This window comes from Anomaloglossus baeobatrachus, chromosome 12 (genome assembly GCF_048569485.1).
Source record: "Anomaloglossus baeobatrachus isolate aAnoBae1 chromosome 12, aAnoBae1.hap1, whole genome shotgun sequence".
Classification (NCBI taxonomy): domain Eukaryota; kingdom Metazoa; phylum Chordata; class Amphibia; order Anura; family Aromobatidae; genus Anomaloglossus; species Anomaloglossus baeobatrachus.
The window spans coordinates 62,352,188-62,376,551 of NC_134364.1; the positions used below are offsets into that span (position 1 = coordinate 62,352,188).

A 24,364-nucleotide genomic window follows, 5' to 3' on the forward strand; every position below is an offset into this window, starting at 1 on the left:
TCTCGCGTTTTGCTTTCTTTCTTTTCCTGTTATCATCTTCCGTACCTAAACTTTGCTCTTTTATCTGCATCGGCAGGAACAACGCTTGCGCTATCTGAAGCAACAGGAGCGTCGCCAGCTGCAGGCAGTCTCCGAAACGGAAAAGCTTCAGAAGCTCAAAGAACGAGTGGAGACGCAGGAGAACAAACTCAAGAAGATCCGGGCCATGAGAGGACAAGTGGACTACAGCAAAGTCATGAACGGAAACTTGTGTAGGTTTTACTGTATTCAAGGGGTGGTCTCAGGATCAACTTCTCATGCTTCAGGACAAAGATACTTAAAGGGGTTAAAATTCTGAGGTCTGTCCTTAGAGGTCAACAATCATAATCTGCTATATGAAGGGGTCACAGGGTTCCACCAGGCACCACCACCGAGTCCTCTGTTTACCAGGCACAGCACCATAAGTTTAGTAGTGGTTGCGTCTGGTTTTACACCTCTGCCTTATTCACTGAAATGGATACAGTGTACACCTGTGCCTGGTAGAGTTTAGTAAAAAGGTGCACAGGAGTAGTGGCCACGTCAGTAGTACGTGGCTGCTTGAGTTTCCTCTAACCTGCATCGTCGTGACACATGCGTGATGTGCCAGGCCAGCTGATTATAAGTGGCACCCCAGGGGTTGCGAGCAAGTAGTACTAGGTCTTGGATAACATTTGTGGCAGCTGGATCAGGGTCCTGGGAAATTGTTTTGCCGAATTCTAGTTCCTGGTAAACAATGATGGAGACGCAGGAGTGCAATGGTGACAGCTGATTTGCAAGGGTGGGCACCAGCAGATGGACTACCTCAAATCTATTATTTGTATATTCCTTCAATTTTAAGTACCTAGGTTACCCTCTTTAAAGGGATCGGACCATAATAGCAAGGTGTCACCTGTCCTACTGGTTCCACCTCTACCAATCCCGAAGACTGGACTTGGAACCCCTGGTATGATCACAACACCACACTGAAAGTCTATGGTACTGATGGAGGTAGCCGAGTACAATCTGAACTATCTCCATCCCATGAATGATAAATGGAGTGGTGGTGCCCACGTGGGATGAGCCCTCCATTCAAACAGGGCACTCCAGAGCTCCCCTCTTGGGGTCAATGTGAACCCCCATATTTTGACAGTACTGGAAATCTGCTCCTGTCCTTCGTGGAAGCCACTTCCAGAGTCGTTGGTGTTGTGAATACGTTTTTCAGTTTGGGGCTCCCTCTTGTGGTCAGTGCTGGCGGTGCAGTTGACTTGTGGAATGAGAGCCAGACATCTGTGGAGGACTGACAATCAGGTCTTTCACATTGGGCCTATACAACTCAGTAGTTTTCTCCTGTTACTTGCCGGTGCTCAATGGATCTCCTGTGTCTTAAGGACATTCTGTAACCGGCCCTTTTCTCTACCAGAACTCCTCTCAGTTGATCTTTGTACCTCTGCTTATTGTTTCCACTTTCTTGGTGTTTTTCTGTTTTGATACTAATGCTTGATTCCTATTTTGCCTGTGTGGAGTTCTTGGTAGAATTGGATCATTCCCTGCTGGGAGTGTCTGTATACCAAGCTCCATGATTCTGCTATGTATTGTGTTTTATCATGCTTGGTATTAAATTCAGTCCCTCATCTATATTAGTGTTTTTGGATCCCAGTAAGCGCAGAGTACTGATATAGTGGGTGAGAGCCTGTGTGGGCTCAGGGTCTTTCCATATCAGAAGTGCTGGTATTTATTAGGCTTTTTTACGGTTGCAGACAGTGCTCCTTCCTATCCTTTCCTATAAAGATAGTTTGGGCCTCATGTTTGCTGAATCTGTTTTCTGGCTTTGTATTGTGTTTTTCCTATATCACCGTAGCCTTTACATGTGGGGGGCTATCTATATCGTTGGGGATTGCTCTGAGGCAGACTAGCTTTTCTTATATTTCTATCTGTAAGAATATTTAGTTCTCCGGCTGTGTCTAGACGGCTCGTCCCACGGCTACTTCTAGTTGTGTGTCAGGATTAGGTCTACAGTCCGTTAAGGTTCCAGCCACTCTGGTTACTTTTTGGTTTCCGCATTTTTGATCCTTCTCGGTCACTGAATCATAACACATTGGTTCCTTCCATTAGTAAAATGCCAGTGACATAATTCACACTTGGAGACTGAAGCATGTACAGACTGGTCACATATATAGGGGGAGTCCGGCAGTGTCCCACCTTCTGTATATGCCTCGGCCTCTTGCATGTTCCTCGGTTGCAGTCGTTACCTAATGATGCTTTTCCCATCAATTTACAGCTACAGAAATTGAGCACATCAGTGACATGTTTCAGGAGAAGCAGCAGGAGCTCCAGGCGGCGGTGCTGAAGGTGGAGCAGCTGACCCAGCAGCTGGAGGACCTGCGGAAAGGAAAGCTTAATGGTTTCCAGGCGTACGGACAAATGACGGGTCCTGCCGCACTGGAGCTGAAGAAGCTTTATCAAGAGCTGCAGGTAAGTCGCATCAGATGTGCATGCCTCTGCAAGGTCTGACCGTACGCCGGTGAGTGGCATCAGATGTGCACGCCTCTCATGGTCTGACCGTATGCCGGTGAGTGGCATCAGATGTGCACGCCTCTCATGGTCTGACCGTATGCCGGTGAGTGGCATCAGATGTACATGCCTCCGCAAGGTCTGACTGTACGCTGGTGAGTGGCATCAGATGTGCACGCCTCTGCAAGGTCTGACTGTACGCCGGTGAGTGGCATCGGATGTGCACGCCTCTGCAAGGTCTGACTGTACGCCGGTGAGTGGCATCAGATGTGCACGCTTCTGCAAGGTCTGACCGTACGCCGGTGAGTGGCATCAGATGTGCACGCCTCTGCAAGGTCTGACTGTACGCCGGTGAGTGGCATCAGATGTGCACGCCTCTGCAAGGTCTGACTGTACGCCGATGAGTGGCATCAGATGTGCACGCCTCTGCAAGGTCTACCCGTACGCCGGTGAGTGGCATCAGATGTGCACGCCTCTGCAAGGTCTGACCGTACACCGGTGGTGTAGACTCATTGAGGTCACATGTAGAGCTCTCGCTCCCATTTGTGTAGTCCATTATGGTATAAAACAATATGGTTCCTCTGTAACCTGTGGTCTCCTGTACTCCAGATCAGAAATCGTCTCAACCAGGAGCAGAACACGAAGCTCCAGCAGCAGAAGGAGCTGCTAAACAAGCGCAACATGGAGGTGGCCATCATGGACAAGCGGATCAACGAGCTGCGCGAGCGTCTGTACAAGAAGAAAGTTGAGGCACGTCAAAAAGAAAACATTCCCGTAAGATTTCCTTTTACCGAGGCCGCCTGTCCCGCTGATGTGCGGTGTCATCATGGAGTTGTCGTGGTTCGTCGTCTTCTAGTTTCTCACTGACGTGTTTCGATCTTTACATCACAGCTGAATCGCATCAATGGAACGCCGTCGCCTCAGTCCACGTTATCGGCTTCGGGGCGAGTCGCAGCCGTGGGTCCTTACATCCAAATTCCAAGCACAGTGAACTACCCGCTGCCGCCTGATCCCGTCAAACCTCAGTCTCTGTCACTTGCTGCTAGTGGGACCCAGCCCCGCTCCAAATCTGGTATGTCATGGTCTGCAAAGTGCATTTAGGAATTTAAGGGGTTGTGAATCATAGCCGGCACCGGTCATGGTAACAAGCCGATGGTGGGGGTGGCACCACGGAGAACGCAGCGTTACACAATGCCGCCTGACATCGTGGTCAGTAAGTGTCCTGGGGTCTTTATAGAAGGGTCCTGGAGGATAATCGCCTTAAAGGGGTTGTTCTGTGCCACACACTTCTATATCTGGAGGTGAGTGGTACGGATGACTGTCTATGCATACCTTTTGGAACTCATACGCCATTAATGGGTATATGTAGATGCCATGTATTGGCATAGCTCCGCTCCCAATATGGAAGCAAGTGGCGTCGTACCACCCCTTTAAGTCAACCTTAAATCTTATTGCTTGACTTTTACTTACATTGCCTGTAAGATTTCTGTACTTAAATGTCTCCTAGTGATCATCTGCCCATTATCAATCACCTACATGTGAGCTATCATCTTATCTGTATTGTCCTGATTTATTTAAAGGGGAAGTACAGGTCGTTGTCTGACATAGTTCTGTCTTACTGTCTTGTAAAACTGAACTTTTTTAGGGGTGCGTTTGTGACCAGTTTACGGTTTCCAGTGGAGATACGCCAAAATTGTGAATGCAGCTCTAGGTTATAAGTGATGCTCAGTAGTTGGCGTATCCATTAGGCACCACACTACCTGGTATGTGATCCCCGGCCCATGGTGCCAGTAGTCGGATCTCTTTCCATCAAACCACATAGAACAAATCAATGATATGGAAGGCTATACCATCCGCGCCATAATTGTGGATCCCGGGATCCATCCCTTCCCCCATCTATCCGTTGTCTACTAGTCCGCCATCCATGTAAATAATAATTTAGGGTCTGATACTTCCCCTTTAAAGTTTCTTTTGGAGTCTGACACCATATCATGATGCTGATATTAATTTCTCGTACTATGATGCCTGTTTCTGTGTATTTGTTTCTCACGTCACTATTCTTTTTACATCCTAATGTCTTGTCCTGTGTCTTGTGTCTTCTCTTGGTCTTCGTGCTTTTTTTATTTTTTTTCTCTTTCCATTATGTGTTGTTTTTTTTCCCTCCTGACATCGGGGTGGCCGCCTTGCTCTACCTGTCGTCCTCCAATAGAGGGAGACAGTGAGTATGTGAAAAAATCTCCAGGTCCCTGGAAGGTTTCAGATTTAGACATTCTAGTGGATCCTGTGCGCTCATCTTCTACCTCCTGTCTTCAGTCTTCTGACCACAGTGTCTTCCATCAGGCACCTGGCCTCTCTGACACCCTGCACAGTGAGTCTGCTCCGCAGGAATTCTTACCCTTTGCTTGCCGAATCGCACCAGATCACTGTAATCAGTCTACGTGCTGTGTTATCACATGCGTCCTGTTCTGGAGGGAGCTGTAGTGGGGTCTTCTACCAGCCCATGAATAACTAACAAATATCAACCTACTGACATATAGACTTGGCTAAGGAACACAGACATGAATTAGAAAGATAACACAAGTGTGACCTTTCCTTTTTAGACCTTAGTGAACGTAACTCTTTGGTTATAGGTCAGGCCTTGCATTCATGCCCATGGCGGTCCCATTCGAATTAACTCTACTTGCAGCGTATTTTTTATATAATGTCTTAATCATTATCTGCGCATAAGGTGATCACTAGAAAATGATATAGTGAGAATATTTAAGATGTGGGGCAAGGAGTGACAGCTGATGGCATTTTAAAGGTCATGTACCTAACAGACTAGGAGAAATATTTCATGTACATTAGAGCTGATAGACACCATGGTGAAGTGTGAATAGAGCCTGACGCAAATTTTGGCTCAGATTTCGGGAGTTGGCCATTACAGACTGCGGCATGTGTTGTAGTATAGATCCGCTGGTCATTGTCAATGCCATGGCGGTCTTCCTTCTGTGCCAGACACCTCGTTCTTAATTGTAATGAGACGTAGGTTAATTGACTTTTTCTTAGCAGGCCTCTTAACTTTCATTCTTTCTGTTCTCTGGTAATTGATGTGAAATCTGGGGCAGTGAGAAGTCCCTGGAGATACGGATGAACATCATGGAAACTTTTTCTATGATGGAACAGCAGCCCCCTAATCGGCACAATGCAAAACTAGGATTAAAGGGGCAGTTGGCACAGGCAGTTTTTTGTTTTTTTTTGCCTATGGTCAAATTATGACCTTGGGTCTAATAACCCAAACAGATTGGATAAAAAAAAAGCTTTACAATTGATCCGTGCGAGATTAGTCACGACTGGGGCCAACTCATTCTTGCTAGGTGCCGCTGCTCCATCGGAAGGGAATGGGGTCACATTGCGACCATGGGGGTACTGTGACCGAGACAAGAAGTCCAGCCATATTGGATTTTCAGTTGCCCTCTCAATACACCTAGTCACATATATACCCAGTAGGGCAGATGGACGGGCCCATGCACATTAGAGAACAAGACTTCTGTGTGATAAATCTTTGTACCGCGCAATTGTCACCCGTAGATATAGAAAAGTCACTAATGCTTCATGTTAGCTTTTTTAATTGTATTGTCGGAGTTATTAATTTACTTGTAATTTTACTTTTTTTTTAATCCTTAGTTTGATAATTTAGTCTCATTTTTTAGCCTCACGTATAAATATCGTGTTTGGAAAGTATTGTGCTTCTCCCCTATGGTCACACAGTCCTGACTCTTCCAGGTAATGACACAAGCTGGCCGGCGCTGAAACAAAGCACAATGTCGGTGTTGAAGACGCCTCCAATCAACACCTCGGACTGGAACGACTCAAGTATGGATCCCGGATTCAAGAACGCTCCCATATCCACCCAGCCCTTACCTTCTTCTGCTGTGGGACCCACTGAGAAATTGGTGAGTGTCCAACCCTCCGTCACTACAGATCTAAGGGTTATTCTCAAAATGATAGTATGGGGATCACTTGTCAGTCACTAGTGGACCTCCAAAAATCCCGAGTTGGAGGCCTTAGATTTTGGAACCCGGCTCCGCAGAGACTCTTTTTTGAATGGAGCAGAAATGTGCATGCTCGATCTCCACTCCATTACTTGTCCATGGGACTGTGGGAAATAGCTGAGCCATAGACGATGAAAGGCACAGAAGTCGAGCACATGGGCCTCCGCTATATTAAAAACGGGGTTCTGAAGAGTCCAGTTGCCAAGTTTCAGAGCCGATCTCCAGATCGTTGGGGGTCCCTGTGGCCAGACTGTTAACATTTTTTTTGTCCCTGATTATAGTGAGTTAATTTCTAAACTTGTGTTTTTGTTTTTCCCCCCAGTCTGGTGATGCTGGAAAGCTACCATCTCCAATGCCCGGATTGAGCAAGTCTCTGCCACATAATTACGGCATGTACCAAGGTCCTCTTCCATTGAGCGCTACTAATTCTTTGGAAAGGAGAAAAGATGGAAGTCTACCGAGACCTGGATCTGGATCCAACACCCGCACCCGGCCTCTACCGCTCCCCATTACCACCAACGTCCATTCTCCGGGTTCCTCGCAGCAAATACAACAAAGAATCTCTGTGCCCCCCAGCCCTACCTACCCACCATCCTCTTCCCCCATGTTCCCTGGGACAGACGCCCGACCTGACCCCCCTCTGACTGTGGCCATAAGACCTTTCCTGGCCGAGAAAGGATCGAGGCCTCAGTCCCCAAGGAAAGGGCCACAGACGGTGAACTCCAGCTCTATTTATTCTATGTACCTTCAGCAATCAACTCCACCAAAGAACTATCAGCAAGCTGTATATAACACCCTGAACAAGTCGGTCAAAGCAGGTACCAAGAAGTGCATGACTACAATGGCTTCTTTATAGCCTCTATATCTAATGTGTATGGGGCCTTAAGAGCGTCTGATAGTATATACTAAAAATATCTACAGTAATGGGACCTGTCGGCACAGTCCTGCATTATAGATCAGGGACCAGTACATGGGATAAATATGACTCTACCGTATATCAACCAGACATGGAAGATATCCATGAACGTATCACAGAATAGGCCAGTAAGGAATAAATCCAATCCGAACTCCTTCACTCCACAGAGTGACCCTCCTAAGAGTGTGACTCTGCTTCAATGTAATGAATAGTAGCCAATATGTGACACTATGGTTCTTATCCTCTTCCTCCCTGAAGAGGCATGTGTATATTTAAGTTTTCAGTGGAGCACTGTACAGACCAGAAGTTTCTCTACGCCAATATGCCACTCTCCACAAGGAGAAACTTTATCATTATGACCCCCTGTCAGAGGTCTCTCACCCAGCCAGACACGATCTCTTGCTTTGCACTGATTGGGGCAAACGCCCTGAAAACTCTGGAAAGTCTGGTTTGGCTTGTTATCCCATGTCAAGTATCAAGGCCCTTTAGAAGGGGACCTGTAACTACGTCAAAAATAGGCAATTTTTTTATCTTGTTTTATTCCCTCTGTTCCCATGAGTATTCTGGTTTTCGTTGTTTTCAAATATGACATCCAGTTCCAGAGATATGGGCCTTTTTATTTAGTGGTGTGGCTCACCAGATCCTCTGGGGCGTGACTTTAGGCTGCTGTGCATAACTACCCTGCAAGCCACGCCTCCGAGGAAACCATAAAAATTATCACTATATAAAAAGGCCAATATCTCTGGAACCGTATGGTGGATTAAAAAAAATGTAAAACAGGAATACTCAGTGGAACAGTGGGAATAGAATAACAGTCAAAACTGGTGACTGGCCCTCTTTATAGGGGCAATATTGACTGCTAATAATAGGTGGCAGTAGAGTTCCTGACTTCTTCCTCTCTAAGAAGGCTACTTGCATCATAGCCAATAGAAATTGCTTTCGAGGAGCAGAGACTCTGCGGTACAACGGAGATGACACTTTTGCAGGGTAGATTGAAATGGATTATATTAGCTGCTGCCAGAGGGGGAAGGAGACTCTATCACCAAGGGGGAAGCGCAGCAATACATTTTTGAAAACGTTAACTCTACTTTATACTGAAAACACTGCAAAGTCTTAAATTGCAACTATTAAAAAGCTTTTCAGGGTCTCTGATATGAAAATTAGTCATTACAGGCCAGATTTACAGAAAACTTATACAGTGTGTGATAACTAAAAGCCGCCATGATCACGTACAAAGGGTTAGTCTTCCATATTAATGTGTTGTATCCATCTGTTTCAGTATATGGAAAACCAGTTGTCCAGTCCAGCTCCTCCAACTCTTCGCCCCTTCCTTTCCTACATTCCGGGCCTCCGTCTAATGCTGATAAGGAAGGAGAGGCCGCTCCTCCTGCCGGTGACAATAGTGGTGTAGAGAACATACCACGTCCTCTGAGCCCCACCAAACTGACCCCAATAGTGCACTCTCCTTTGAGATATCAAAGTGATGCCGACTTGGAAGCACTGAGGAGAAAGCTTGCCAACGCTCCAAGACCTCTGAAGAAGAGGAGCTCCATAACGGAGCCGGAAGGCCCTAGTGGACCCAACATCCAGAAGCTGCTGTATCAGCGATTCAATACGTTGGCTGGAGGAATGGAGGCCGCTCCTTTCTACCAGCAGTGCAACTCGCAGGACTTTGGCATATTGGCCGATGTGGACAACGGTAACACTGGCACTAACGGTAACCTAGAAGAGGCGGGGTCTTTGCAGCCGGCCGCTGTTCTCTCGATTCCTCCTCTCCCCCAACCTGTTTCACCACCGCAAGCACCAGAACCACAGCTCTCGGCAGACGATAATGACAATAAGGTGTGTTCACCCATCACCGAAGAAGTGATCAGCAGCGACTTCATAAACCAGATCTCCGAAACAGAAGACAACAACAATAATAATCCGGTCATTGTAGCCTCCGCGGAGAAGACCCCCAGCCCTGTACTCGAAGCAGCATCTCCAGTGAAAGAGGACGTCCTTTCACCAGCCGGCGCCCTGGCAAAGACGCCCACTGTGAGTAACCTGGACCGTTTGGGGTATTGAGGACATTTCTTTATACAATGGTCCATGTTGGGTTTTCTCTGATTCTCCTTTCCTGGTCTTGAGGAGCATTATATATATATAACTCAGAGATTCAAGAAAGGCAGAAGCGCATGAAGCTATTTTACTCCTAACCATGAAATTTGGGTATTTGGGGAGGATTTTTAGAAAATAGAAACCTTACAATCCTATTTCAAATTTTGGCTAAGTAGGAGGACATGGGAATTACTGCAGTCCTGTACTCTCTCCCTGCTGTTAATCACAAGAGCAGATAGCTAAAGGGATAAAATGATGTGTAACATGACCAAAATGGCAACGTGCAAGCTTAAAATTAAAGGTAAAGTCCAATGCTGCTCACTTCTGCATCAATGGTGAGCGGTGCCACCAATATGAAGACCCCACGCAACTACCGATTGTGGATATGCCTTGGCGGAGTGGTAACGTCACCAGGAGCGCTCAACGTCCATGTGGACGTGACCTGAGCCAGGCAACCCGGTGTCCGGGCTGCAGCCACACTGTGTCTGTAACATGGCAGACAATGATGACACGCACCAGGTAATAAAATAGCAGGAATGGGAGGTTCGCAGCTGAAAAGTCTGGGATTTGAAGGCGAAAGCAAGACAAAGGCCCTGTCTGAGCAGAAATTTCAAAATGCTCCCAATTCTTTGTCTATGTCAGAAATGTTATTATTGCTTCATACCATAATCCAGAATCTGGAAAACGGCTTAAAGTACTTTTGACTTTCTTGTTACTTAACTTTGATCCTCTACAGCAGTGCACAATATTTTCTTTTTCGTTCCTTTGGGAGACCCAGACATTGGGTGTATAGCTTCTGCCTCCGGAGGACACACACAGTACTACACTAAAAAGTGTAGCTCCTCCCTCTGAGCATATACACCTCCTGGATAACCAGATCTAGCCAGTTCATTGCTTTGTGTTCAGGAGGCATACATCCACACATGCATTCTCATCTGATTTTTCATTTTTGGAAAGATTTTGAAGAAAAGCGGGTCCAAGTCTGGACCCCCGGCATGTCCCTTCTCACCCCACTGTGTCGGCGGTGTTAAGGTTGATTCCAAGGCTGGAGCCTTACATGCCGCGCTCCTTCACCATCCCTCGGGCTCTGGCTTGAAGTGGGAGCCAGCACGGTTCTCCATGCTTTGCAGGAGACCGGTCTCCATCCGCAGTCCTTCAGGATCCTGCTGGACGGAGCACTCATCCCCAGGGACATGGCCCTGCGTCTCAGCAAGCTAAGTACCTGAGACGTTTATGTTCTGGGGGTCCCTGTACTTTTATTATGTGGGGAGAGTGTGCTGAGTGTTTTTTGTGACATTTCCGGCGGGTTCTCTGGCTGTCGCCTGAGAACCGCGCCGATGGTGCCTGCGCGCCGGCCGCACCGCTCAAATTTAGGCCCCGGCTTCGCCGGAGGCCTACTTTCGGTTTCACTGCCCTCGCATGTCATTCATGCAGAGGGACAGTGTGGCTCCGCCCAGCGGCCGTTCTGCACAGGGGAGAGACACTCCTCACTGAGTACATGTCTCCTCCCCTGTAAATCTCTTTGGCCCTCCAGATCCCGCTCTCAGGGTTGGCCTCGCCCCCTCTCCTCGCTCCGGCGCCATTTTATCAGCATTTTCTCTGCAATCAGCACTGGCTGCAGCATCCCTGCTGAGGTGCTTGGGGGTCCGGGCTTTGAGATCTGGAGGGCACACAACACCGCTCCAGCGGTCTGGTAAGCCACAACCTCTGGTTGTGGGTCTCCGTATATACTCTCTGGGGGTCACTCTGGCAAGAGCCCCCACTTCAGCAGCATGTCTCACACGAGGAGCAAGGCTCCAAAGCTATATTCAGTATGCACTGCATGTAAGCTCGTGCTGCCTGAACCGAGCACATATCCACATTGTGATGCCTGCTCTAACCTGACAATGCCTCAGCCTGGAATCGCACCCACAGTGGTCCCTCCGGCTGCTCCGGCTCCGGTGGCTGAACCCCCGGCTTGGGTAGAATCCTTCTCTAGGTCAATCTCCCAATCTTTTGCCAACTCCATGGGACAGCTGTCCCGGACTTTGCTGAACATGCATCAGCCCCCTTCACAGGGTGCCTCTGCTGCTAGTGCTCTCTCAGCGGAGCTCACAGAGGATTCATCATCTGGTCCCAGACCCCGTCCTCCTAAAAGGAGACGCAGGGTCCCCTCTCCTTCCTCGTCCCGCGGCTCTGATTCAAGTGCTGACTCGCAGGACGAGGAGGATGCCTTTACTGGGGGCTCGGAGGCTACCTCCATGTGCCCCATTGATCTGTCCGAAAGTGACTCAGATGTTAGTGATTTGATTGCGTCCTTTAATTCTGTACTGGACCTCAATCCGCCAGTATCAGAGGAGCAACCCTCTCTGGCAGAAAAGCACCAGTTTACCTCGCCTAAGAGGACAAGGAGTGTGTTCTTTAACCACTCCAGTTTTCAGGCCACTGTGACCAAGCCTAGGGCCTGTCCTGACAAACGCTTCCCAAAGCGTGGTTCTGATGACCGTTTTCCCTTTCCACCTGAGGTGGTCAAGGAGTGGGCTCATTCACCAAAGGTAGACCCTCCGGTGTCTAGACTCTCAGCCTGGACCGTTGTATCAGTGGCTGATGGCACCTCACTTAAGGATTCCACTGACCGCCAGGTTGACCTTCTGGCCAAACCTGTATATGAGGCGGCAGGGGCCTCGTTCTCCCCATCTTTTGCAGCAGTGTGGGCTCTCAAAGCCATCTCTGCTTCTCTAGAGGAGATGCATTCCCTCACCAGGGAATCTATGCCCGAAATGGTTGCCTTAACTTCCCAAGCTTCAGCTTTTTCATCCTATGCCATGTCTGCCATGCTGGAGGCTTCTCACCGCACTGCGGTGGCTTCGGCTAATTCCCTCGCTATCCGCAGGATCTTGTGGCTTCGAGAGTGGAAGGCAGATGCTTCTTCAAAGAAGTACCTTGCTGGGCTCCCTTTTGCTGGATCCAGGCTATTCGGTGAACAACTGGATGAAATTATTAAGGAAGCTACTGGCGGGAAGAGTACTTCCATGCCACAAACTAAAACCAGGAAACCTGCCCAGGGTAGGAACCAGTCGAGGTTTCGTTCCTTTCGTTCCTCCAGCTGGTCATCCTCTAAGCCCTCGGCCTCGTCCACTAACTCAGCCAAGGACCAAAAATCCAACTGGCGGGCGCACAAAGGCGCCTCCACAGAAGACCGCAGGAGCTGCTGCCACTAAGGCAGCCTCCTCTTGACTATCTGGCCGCACCAGCAACGTCCTTAGTCGGTGGCAGGCTCTCCCACTTTGGCGACGTGTGGTTTCAACACGTCTCCGATCAGTGGTGCGGGATATCATCTCCCACGGCTACAGGATAGAATTCTCTTCCAGCCCGCCAAACAGATTTTTTCTGTCAACTCCCCCCTGCTCCAAGGCCGCCGCCTTCTCTCAGGCCGTGGCATCCTTGCAGGCCAACGGAGTAATTGTACCGGTTCCCGCCCGGGAATGGTTCAGAGGTTTCTACTCAAATCTCTTCCTAGTCCCCAAAAAGGACAGTTCCTTCCAGCCCATCCTGGATCTCAAGCTTCTCAACAAGCATGTTCAGGTGCGGCATTTTCGCATGGCGTCTCTGCAATCAGTCATTGCCTCAATGACCCAAGGAGATTTCCTGGCATCCATCGACATCAGAGATGCCTATCTGCATGTGCCAATTGCAGTTTCACACCAGCGTTGGCTACGTTTTGCAATCGGAGAGGAACATTTCCAATTCGTGGCTCTCCCCTTCGGGTTAGCCCACGGCCCCTCGGGTATTCAGCAAGGTCATGGCAGCAGTGGTTGTGGTTCTGCACCTCCAGGGGTTGGCAGCGATTCCTTACCTGGACGACCTTCTAGTCAAGGCTTCATCCAGCGCAGACTGTCAGCGGAGTGTCTCGCTCACTCTCGCCACTCTAGCCCAATTCGGGTGGCTTGTCAATCTGCCCAAATCCACTCTGACTCCGACCCAGAGTCTCACGTACCTAGGGATGCAGTTCGAGACTCTGCCGGCACTTGTGAAGCTGCCTTTAGTCAAACAGCAGTCCCTCCATCTGGCGGTGCGCTCTCTGCTGAGGCCCCGCCATCATTCCATCAGGCACCTAATGCAGGTGCTGGGTCAGATGGTGGCGTCAATGGAGGCTGTTCCCTTTGCCCAGTTCCATCTGCGTCCTCTGCAGCTGGACATTCTCCGCTGTTTGGACAAGCGGCCTTCCTCCTTGCACAGGCTAGTGGCTCTGTCGCCACAGACCAGGGGCTCCCTTCAGTGGTGGCTTCGGCCCCTCTCTCTGTCTCAGGGGCGCTCTTTCCTGGCCCCGTCCTGGGTGATCCTCACCACGGGTGCCAGTCTATCCGGCTGGGGAGCGGTATGTCTCCACCACCGAGCGCAGGGCACTTGGACTCCATCCGAGTCAGCCCTCTCGATCAATGTGCTGGAAACCAGAGCTGTGCTTCTAGCTCTCCTAGCCTTTCACCACCTTTTGGCGGGCAAGCACATCCGAGTCCAGTCAGACAACGCGACAGCGGTTGCCTACATCAATCACCAAGGCGGGACACGCAGCCGCCTAGCAATGTTGGAGGTACAACGCATCCTTCAATGGACGGAGGACTCCAAGTCCACCATATCCGCAGTCCACATCCCAGGCGTGGAAAACTGGGAAGCAGATTATCTCAGCCGTCAAACCGTGGACAGTGGCGAGTGGTCCCTGCATCCGGAAGTGTTTCAGTCAATCTGCCGCAAGTGGGGCACGCCGGAAGTGGATCTAATGGCATCCCGGCACAACAACAAGGTTCCGGTTTACGTGGCTCGCTCCCACGATCCTCAGGCCTTTGCAGTGGACGCTCTGGTTCAAGATTGGTCCCAGTTTCGTCTGTCCTACGTGTTTCCCCCTCTAGCTCTCTTGCCCAGAGTTCTGCGCAAGATCAGAATGGAGGGCCGTCGGGTCATCCTCATTGCTCCGGACTGGCCCAGGCGAGCTTGGTACCCAGACCTGCTCCATCTGTCCGTAGAGGTGCCGTGGCATCTTCCGGACCGTCCAGACCTTCTCTCACAAGGTCCGTTTTTCCGCCAGAATTCTGCAGCTCTCAGATTGACGGCGTGGCTCTTGAGTCCTGGATCCTGACGGCTTCTGGTATTCCTCCTGAAGTCACCTCCACTATGACTCGGGCTCGGAAGTCCTCGGCCAAAATCTATCACAGGACCTGGAGAATTTTCCTGTCCTGGCGTCGCTCTTCCAGCCATGCTCCTTGGCCTTTTTCCTTGCCGACCCTTCTGTCCTTTCTACAGTCCGGTCTGCAGCTAGGACTATCCCTCAATTCCCTCAAGGGACAAGTCTCGGCTCTGTCAGTGCTGTTCCAGCGGCGTATCGCCCGGCAGGCTCAGGTCCGCACCTTCATGCAGGGCGCGTCTCACATCATTCCACCTTACCGGCGGCCCTTGGATCCCTGGGACCTCAATTTGGTCCTCACGGCCTTGCAGAAACCCCCCTTTGAGCCTCTTAGGGAGGTTTCTTTGTTTCGTCTTTCACAGAAAGTGGTCTTTCTAGTGGCCATAACTTCCCTCAGGAGAGTCTCTGATTTGGCTGCGCTCTCTTCGGAGTCACCTTTTTTGTTTTTTCATCAAGACAAGGTGGTTCTCCGTCCGACTCTGGACTTTCTCCCTAAGGTGGTTTCTCCTTTCCACCTTAACCAGGACATTTCCCTGCCTTCCTTTTGTCCGGCTCCTGTTCATCGCTTTGAAAAAGCGTTGCATACTCTGGATCTGGTGCGGGCGCTCCGGATCTATGTGTCTCGCACCGCTGCTCTTAGGCGGTGCACCTCTCTTTTTGTGCTAACCACAGGTCAGCGTAAGGGCCTCTCTGCTTCTAAGCCGACCTTAGCTCGTTGGATTAGGTCGGCCATTTCCGATGCCTACCAGTGTACTCAGGTGCCTCCCCCGCCGGGGATCAAGGCACACTCGACCAGAGCTGTGGGTGCCTCTTGGGCTTTCAGGCACCAGGCTACGGCTCAGCAGGTCTGTCAGGCTGCCACTTGGACTAGCCTGCATACCTTTTCAAAGCACTACCAAGTGCATGCTCATGCTTCGGCAGATGCGAGCTTGGGCAGACGCATCCTTCAGGCGGCTGTCGCCCATTTGTGAAGTTAGGCTCTGCCTACTTCTCAGTTTTTCTGTTTATTCCCACCCATGGACTGCTTTGAGACGTCCCAATGTCTGGGTCTCCCAAAGGAACGATAAAGAAAAAGAGAATTTTGTTTACTTACCGTAAATTCTTTTTCTTATAGTTCCGTATTGGGAGACCCAGCTCCCTCCCTGTTGCCTGTTGGCAGTTTCTTGTTCCGCGTGTTATCACCGGCTGTTGTCGTTGTCGTGGTCCAGTTGTTCCGGTTCTTGCTCTGTCTTTACTTGTGGGTGGCTATTCTCCTTCAGCTTTTGCACTAAACTGGCTAGATCTGGTTATCCAGGGGGTGTATATGCTCAGAGGGAGGAGCTACATTTTTTAGTGTAGTACTTTGGGTGTCCTCCGGAGGCAGAAGCTATACACCCAATGTCTGGGTCTCCCAATACGGAACTATAAGAAAAAGAATTTACGGTAAGGAAACAAAATTCTCTTTTTTTTTTTTTTTTTTTTTTTTGTTCTAAGGGCCACATTGCCCTACTGAAACAATCCTAAGGGCTGACATTTTTTTTTCAAGGGGTACTTGCTTGAATACATCACCAGAACCACCATCAGTACATTAATACAGCACCAGAACCGCCATCAGTACATTAATACAGCACCAGAACCGCCATCAGTACATTAATACAGCACCAGAACCACCATCAGTACATTAATACAGCACCAGAATCACCATCAGTACATTAATCCAGAACCACCATCAATACATTAATACATCACCAGAATCACATTTTAATTATTTTAGGAGGATCTTAAGAGTTTCTGCTTAAAAAAAAAAATCTGTATGAACACACGCTAAGTTAAACAGAGTTTTTGGAGGAGAAACTGTCCAAATCCTCCTATTTTTACATAGCCATGAAGCACATTATGGATTTCAACATGTTTAGAAAATCAGAACATCCGTCAGTACGAGTGTGGCATCATAACCACCGTCAGCACATTAACGCAGCATCAAGCATAGTGCAGTGATCGATTGTAATGTTAGGTCAGCCCCATATATAAAAATATCGCTTTAACCTACAATTCCCAGTATGTCCTTAAAAATGGTAAGGAGATACTGGAAATTACTAGCCATTTTCAGACAGCTGACAATACGGAACCACAGTATTGACGAGACATAATCAGTATCATAAATATTTACATGCATGTATCTTATAGATAACATCTTCTCTGATTGGAGTTGTTGCCGTCCATTTTGTTTCTACGTAGTACAGAGGCCACTATGAAATTTCATGAATACAACTGGTCTCTGCAGATTTCCCTCTTTTTCGTCTTCAGGAGCACTGCCCTACAAGAGTCCCTTAAAAATAAAAGTATCATTATACTGGCCATAAATAAAAATATCTCACATGATGCATAAATAAATAAATTGCCCCTTACAGTGCTTCCTGTTCAAAATATTCCTTCCCCCACACTACCCCTCTGTATAATATCCCCACAGACTGCTCCTCTCCATAATATCATCCCCCCACACTGCCCCTCTCCATAATATCATCCCCCCCCCTCACTGCTCTTCTCCATAATATCCTCCTCACACTGCCCCTCTCTGTCATGCCCCTCACACTGCCCCTTTCCATAATATCATTCCTCCCCCACACTGCTCCTCTCAATAGTATCCCCCAACACTGCTCCTCTCAATAGTATCCCCCACACTGTCACTCTCTATAATATCCTTCCATACAGCCCCTCTCAATATCTTCCCCCACAAACTGCCCCTTTCCATAATTCCCCCCACACTGCCTCTCCTTGTCATGCTTCCTCCACACTGCCCCCTCCCTTAATATCTCACTCCACAAACTGTCCCTAACCATAATTCCCCCCCACACACACACACACTGCCTCTTTCCATAATATACCCCTACACTGCCACTATCCTAACATTCCCCTCACAGTACCACTCTTCATAATATCCCCCCCACTGCTCCTCTCCATAATACCCCCCCCACTGCCCCTCTCCATAATATCGCCCCCACTGGCCCTCTCCATAATATCCCCCCCACTGGTCCTCTCCATAATATCCCCCCCACTGGCCCTCTCCATAATATCCCCCCCACTGGCCCTCTCCATAATTATCTCCTTACTGCCCCTCTCCATAATTATCCCCCCACACTGCCCCTCTCCATAATATCCCCCCACACTGCCCCTCTCCATAATATCCCCCCACACTGCCCCTCTCCATAATATCCCCCCACACTGCCCCTCTCCATAATATCCCCCCACACTGCCCCTCTCCATAATATCCCCCCACACTGCCCCTCTCCATAATATCCCCCCACACTGCCCCTCTCCATAATATCCCCCCCACTGGCCCTCTCCATAATATCCCCCCCACTGGCCCTCTCCATAATTATCTCCTTACTGCCCCTCTCCATAATTATCCCCCCACACTGCCCCTCTCCATAATATCCCCCCACACTGCCCCTCTCCATAATATCCCCCCACACTGCCCCTCTCCATAATATCCCCCCCACTGGCCCTCTCCATAATATCCCCCCCACTGGCCCACTCCATAATTATCCCCTTACTGCCCCACTCCATAATTATCCCCCCCACTGCCCCTCTCCATAATTATCCCCCCACTGCCCCTCTCCATAATTATCCCCCCATTGCCCCTCTTCATAATATCCCCCCCCACTGCTCCTCTCCATAATACCCCCCACTGCTCCTCTCCATAATATCCCCCCACTGCCCCTCTCCATAATATCCCCCCCACTTCCCCTCTCCATAATATTTCCCCAGTGCCTTTTTCCATATTATTCCCCCCACTGCCCCTCTCCATAATATCCCTCCACTGCCCCTCTCCATAATATTCCCCCTCACTGCCCCTCTCTATAATATTCCCCCAGTGCCTTTTTCCATAATATCCCCCCACACTGCTCCTCTCCATAATTCTCCCCCCACTACCCTCTCCATAATATCCCCCCACACTGCCCCTCTCCATAATATCCCCCCACACTGCCCCTCTCCATAATATCCCCCCACACTGCCCCTCTCCATAATATCCCCCCACACTGCCCCTCTCCATAATATCCCCCCACACTGCCCCTCTCCATAATATCCCCCCACACTGCCCCTCTCCATAATATCCCCCCACACTGCCCCTCTCCATAATATCCCCCCACACTGCCCCTCTCCATAATATCCCCCCCACACTGCCCCTCTCCATAATATCCCCCCCACACTGCCCCTCTCCATAATATCCCCCCCACACTGCCCCTCTCCATAATATCCCCCCCACTGGCCCTCTCCATAATATCCCCCCCACTGGCCCTCTCCATAATATCCCCCCCACTGGCCCTCTCCATAATATCCCCCCACACTGCCCCTCTCCATAATATCCCCCCACACTGCCCCTCTCCATAATATCCCCCCACACTGCCCCTCTCCATAATATCCCCCCACACTGCCCCTCTCCATAATATCCCCCCCACACTGCCCCTCTCCATAATATCCCCCCCCCACTGCCCCTCTCCATAATATCCCCCCCACTGGCCCTCTCCATAATATCCCCCCCACTGGCCCTCTCCATAATATCCCCCCCACTGGCCCTCTCCATAATATCCCCCCACACTGCCCCTCTCCATAATATCCCCCCACACAGCCCCTCTCCATAATATCCCCCCACACTACCTTGCTCCAGAATGTATACACCACACTGCCTCTCTCCATAATGTAATCCTCACACTGGTCCTCTCCATATTGGCCCCTCACACTACCCTTCTCCATAATATCCCCATCACACTACCCTTCTCCATAATATCCCCCTCACACTACCCTTCTCCATAATATCCCCCCACACTGCTCTTCTCCATAATTTTGTCCCACCCACACTGCCTCTCTCCATAATTTTGTCCCACCCACACTGCCTCTCTCCATAATTTTGTCCCACCCACACTGCCTCTCTCCATAATGTTGTCTCACCCACTCTACCCCTCTCTATAATATACCCCCCACTGCCCCTCTCGATAATATCTTCCCCCACACTGCCTCTCTATATAATTCCCCCCTACACCGGCAGTGACAGCGTGATGACGTCATAATGCACTGACCTCATCATGCTGCTGTATGTCAGAGCAGGTGCTGACTCTGTGCCAGTTTCAGTTCTCAGGTTTTTAAATGTATTTACGTCTGAGAGACTTGAACACGCTTGATTATTATAAGCAGGGAGCGACGCCTGCTGGATGGCTCCGCAGGCCGCAGCAGAGCTTTTGGTTGTGCAGGCCTGCTGTTCAGTCACAACAGTCGGGGGGTCCTGATCACATCAACCACACAGTTTATAAAGTCTGTTTTAATAGTAGGACAAGATGGTGGGACACGTCTGTGTTCCTGGGACCAGCACATCCTTCAGACCTCGTCTAGCAGATCATTCTTAATCAGTGTCTTTATAAATTGTCTGGAAAACCAGCTGCTCCCGGTCTGTCTGACACAACGCGTCTTACAAGGAGCGATGGCTGCTCTGACGAGATTAGCCAGAGGCAAGAACATTACAGGTGGAAATACTTGGAGACGGCTGACTGAAATAATAGATCTAGGGCTCTGGTAACATGTACATTGGAGGTTGTTGTCGGAGTCGATATTTCAGATTCTGTCACCATAAAACTTGGATCGATCTCCTTATTTTTTAAAATTAGCAGTTGTTCCAGTCGACCCTTTAATATGCATCAGTTTGGCAATGTAGCATTCCACATTCTGCTTTGCTGTGTAGACTGGGGTTGAATCAACACTGTCCTCTCATCACTAGGTGATGTGGGCTTTAAGAGCAGGAGATGGGGCTGTTCTCCATCTTTTCTTGGAGACTGTATCAGCCTAAGGCCATTTTTCTGTCCATTACCAGCCATCATACAGCAGCTCCCCATGTATACAAAATGTAACGTACGGATTCTGATTGCACTAATGAGTCTTCCATTTAACCCTTTCTTTTCTTCTAGGTGAAACGCACAAATCTAAAGAAACCAAACTCTGAGCGAACAGGACATGGACTGAGAGTGAAGTTTAACCCTCTGGCTCTGCTGCTCGATGCGTCTCTAGAAGGGGAGTTTGACCTAGTTCAGAGGATTATATATGAGGTACAGGGCACTTCCCCCCCCCCCCCCCCCCCCATACAGACCTCACCATGACTCGTGAGTCAGGTCAATGGTAACTATCGCTGCCATTTATATAGGTGGAGGATCCCAGCAAACCCAACGATGAAGGCATCACCCCTCTACATAACGCTGTGTGCGCCGGACACCACCACATCGTCAAGTTCTTGCTGGACTTTGGTGTGAATGTGAATGCGGCGGACAGTGACGGCTGGTGAGTGCACTGATGGCAGTGAAGATGTCTTCTGTTATACTTAATTTTTTTTCCCGAAAAATCATTTATAAAGTGGACTAGTGTCACAGCGTGATCATCGATGCCTTGTCATTTATAAAGTGGGCTGGTGTCACAGCGTGATTATTGATGCCTTATTTATAAAGTGGGCTGGTGTCAGTGTGTTAATCGATGCCTTGTCATTTATAAAGTGGGCTGGTGTCACAGCGTGATCATTGATGCCTTATTTATAAAGTGGGCTGGTGTCACAGCGTGATCATCGATGCCTTGTCATTTATAAAGTGGGCTGGTATCACAGCGTGATCATCGATGCCTTTTCATTTATAAAGTGGGCTGGTGTCACAGCGTGATAATCGATGCCTTATTTATAAAGTGGGCTGGTGTCACAGCGTGATCATCGATGCCTTTTCATTTATAAAGTGGGCTTGTGTCACAGCGTGATAATCGATGCCTTATTTATAAAGTGGGCTGGTGTCACAGCGTGATCATCGATGCCTTGTCATTTATAAAGTGGGCTGGTGTCACAGCGTGATCATCGATGCCTTATTTATAAAGTGGGTTGGTGTCAGTGTGTTCATCGATGCCTTGTCATTTATAAAGTGGGCTGGTGTCACAGCGTGATCATCAATGCCTTGTCATTTATAAAGTGGGCTGGTGTCAGTGTGATCATCGATGCCTTATTTATAAAGTGGGCTGGTGTCACCAAGTGATCATCGATGCCTTCTCATTTATAAAGTGGGCTGGTGTCACAGCGTGATCATCGATGCCTTCTCATTTATAAAGTGGGCTGGTGTCACCAAGTGATCATCGATGCCTACTTTAGAAGTGTCTCCTGAAAACACCTGCATTCTTCATCATAGCCACCAGAGGGAGCTCTCTTGTCTCTTATGTGGCCTTCATATGACCTTGTGGTCTTACAAGTGCAGAACGCGACCTGTGACCCTGTAAGTGCCTAGGAATCTGCCTGATCTCTCTGCCCTCTGTATGTAAAATGGGAACCACTGTGCAAAGCACTATTTTTTTAGAATATGGCAGGTGACATGACCCAGGGCTTAGCTGATGTCAAGCTCACTGCCCTATCGCTCACCCACTCCCATATTTACAAATATGCATTTTTAGTAAACCTTTTTGTAATGAGCGGTGCAGATAACATTATACTCCATTTACATTTCGGCATTATTGAGGGGTGTCGTGCATGTGCCTCAGTATTTTGTGACGTCGGCACCCTTCATCTCCGCCGTGGACGTATGCGGCGCCGGATCATCTCCTTGAAGACTGACGTTTTATACTTGTAGAGCAGAACTCATCCACGTGCACACAGACTGAGCCATTGTCATTTAGAAGGGTCTTTCCCTCTTCTTTTCAGGACTCCTCTACACTGCGCAGCGTCCTGTAACAGCGTCCACCTCTGCAAGATGCTGGTGGAGTGTGGGGCGGCCATCTTTGCGACCACAATCAGCGATATTGAGACGGCTGCAGACAAATGTGAAGAGATGGAAGAAGGATATATTCAGTGTTCTCAGTTCCTTTATGGTAATCTTGACCCCTCTTTTCTGTACATGTTAACCTTCATTCAGTCATTCCAAAATACTTACATTAAAGGTCACGGGGGGGCCACAGCCACAGACGAAACCAGTCGAGCACCATCTCCAGCCAGTATCTCCCCACACTGCTAGAGGTGTGAGTGGTTTCTCACTATGGAGACCTGTCAATCACCTCCGGCATCGCTTATAAGAGCCGGCCATGGGCGAAATTCATTTTTTGAAACCTCATAGGCTCAGCCCAGTCTCCTGTGTCACTTCTCCAAATTTCGTAACCTTATACTTACAAGTCGTCCAGTTTACAAAACCCATTTTTATGTTTCCTACGTGTGGGATCTGACTTAGCCCCTTAATATTGACCCTCCGTTCTGCACCCAGGTATCCAGGAGAAGCTGGGCGTCATGAATAAAGGTCTGGTCTACGGCCTGTGGGATTACGAAGCACAGAACGCTGATGAACTTTCATTCCGAGAAGGTGACGCCATCACGATCCTAAGGCGCAAGGATGATGTTGAGACAGACTGGTGGTGGGCACGCCTGAACGAGAAGGAAGGATATGTGCCGAAGAACCTGTTGGGGGTAAGAATCTATCTGAAACTTGTAGTATTTTAGTCTAATTTTCTGTGATTTACCATCGGTGTACATAGTACTGTACATGTATGCTCAGCACCTTCTGACATCAGAGACTTCCATAACACAGACCGACAGACAAAATATGTGTGCGGTGCACGCTGATGTAAGGGCAAGACGATTTATACAGAACTAAAGCCGTATGACTGGAGTTAAAGGACTACTTTTTCTCTCCCCCTACAGCCACGCCACCTAATCTTCCCTTCTCTCTACGGCCCACGTTGCCTCCTCTTCCCTCTCCCTCTACCAAACACACCGCCTCCTCTTCCTATTCCCCCTACCAGACACACCGCCTCCTCTTCCTATTCCCCCTACCACCCACGTCGCCTCCTCTTCCTATTCCCCCTACCACCCACGTCGCCTCCTCTTCCTATTCCCCCTACCACCCACGTCGCCTCCTCTTCCTATTCCCCCTACCACCCACGTCGCCTCCTCTTCTTCCTATTCCCCCTACCACCCACGTCGCCTCCTCTTCCTATTCCCCCTACCACCCACGTCGCCTCCTCTTCCTATTCCCCCTACCACCCACGTCGCCTCCTCTTCCTATTCCCCCTACCACCCACGTCGCCTCCTCTTCCTATTCCCCCTACCACCCACGTCGCCTCCTCTTCCTATTCCCCCTACCACCCACATTGATAGTTTTACAAAAAGGTTCTTTTTTTTTTTTTTTTTTAAATCAATCTTTTTTATTAAACAACTAAGAATCAATACAGAGAAAATATATTGCATCTTATATAACTAGTAAAAGCGTACATTGAAAAAACATATGTTGTCTATAAAACAGGTTCTTCCTCTGTATATAAAAAAAAAAAATCATTCTTAGATCAGTTATATAAATTGAGCCTACAAACAACCTGGCTCCACAGATAAACAAAAGTTTAAATTATGCAATAATAGCTCAGTCACAAAAAGGTTCTTTAGTACGATACAGAAAACATTCTGTAAAGGCTGAACCTCTTCAGTATCTTATGACTTTACAGGTTTTGTGGGGGTATGCCCCCCAAAAATGTTTGAGAAGAGAATACCTCTTTACACACCATTTGCTTCCATTTAATCATTTCCCTGCCCCCTGATGACTGTCTGAGAGCGGTGATAGAAGCTGTAGGGCAGCATTGCTGTCACTCCGCCTGCTTCTATCACCGCTCCCTGGTGAGTCG

At 49.0% G+C, this 24,364-nt stretch overlaps 1 protein-coding gene across 3 annotated transcripts in view; it reads left to right on the top strand.

The window, feature by feature from the left end:
• The window catches only part of PPP1R13B (protein phosphatase 1 regulatory subunit 13B), a 106,551-nt gene that overhangs the window by 79,916 nt on the left and 2,271 nt on the right, over positions 1 to 24,364 (top strand). For 2 of the 3 annotated variants that reach the window (XM_075330431.1, XM_075330430.1), the window contains exons 6-17: positions 77 to 251; positions 2,276 to 2,469; positions 3,118 to 3,282; positions 3,400 to 3,580; positions 4,718 to 4,876; positions 6,274 to 6,443; positions 6,865 to 7,360; positions 8,738 to 9,495; positions 20,653 to 20,790; positions 20,886 to 21,019; positions 22,404 to 22,570; positions 22,957 to 23,156. In XM_075330431.1, coding sequence (XP_075186546.1) covers positions 77 to 251; positions 2,276 to 2,469; positions 3,118 to 3,282; positions 3,400 to 3,580; positions 4,718 to 4,876; positions 6,274 to 6,443; positions 6,865 to 7,360; positions 8,738 to 9,495; positions 20,653 to 20,790; positions 20,886 to 21,019; positions 22,404 to 22,570; positions 22,957 to 23,156 — 2,937 coding nt within the window. The remainder of the gene's footprint in view (positions 1 to 76; positions 252 to 2,275; positions 2,470 to 3,117; positions 3,283 to 3,399; positions 3,581 to 4,717; positions 4,877 to 6,273; positions 6,444 to 6,864; positions 7,361 to 8,737; positions 9,496 to 20,652; positions 20,791 to 20,885; positions 21,020 to 22,403; positions 22,571 to 22,956; positions 23,157 to 24,364) is intronic. The other variant, XM_075330432.1, reaches the window with a different exon arrangement.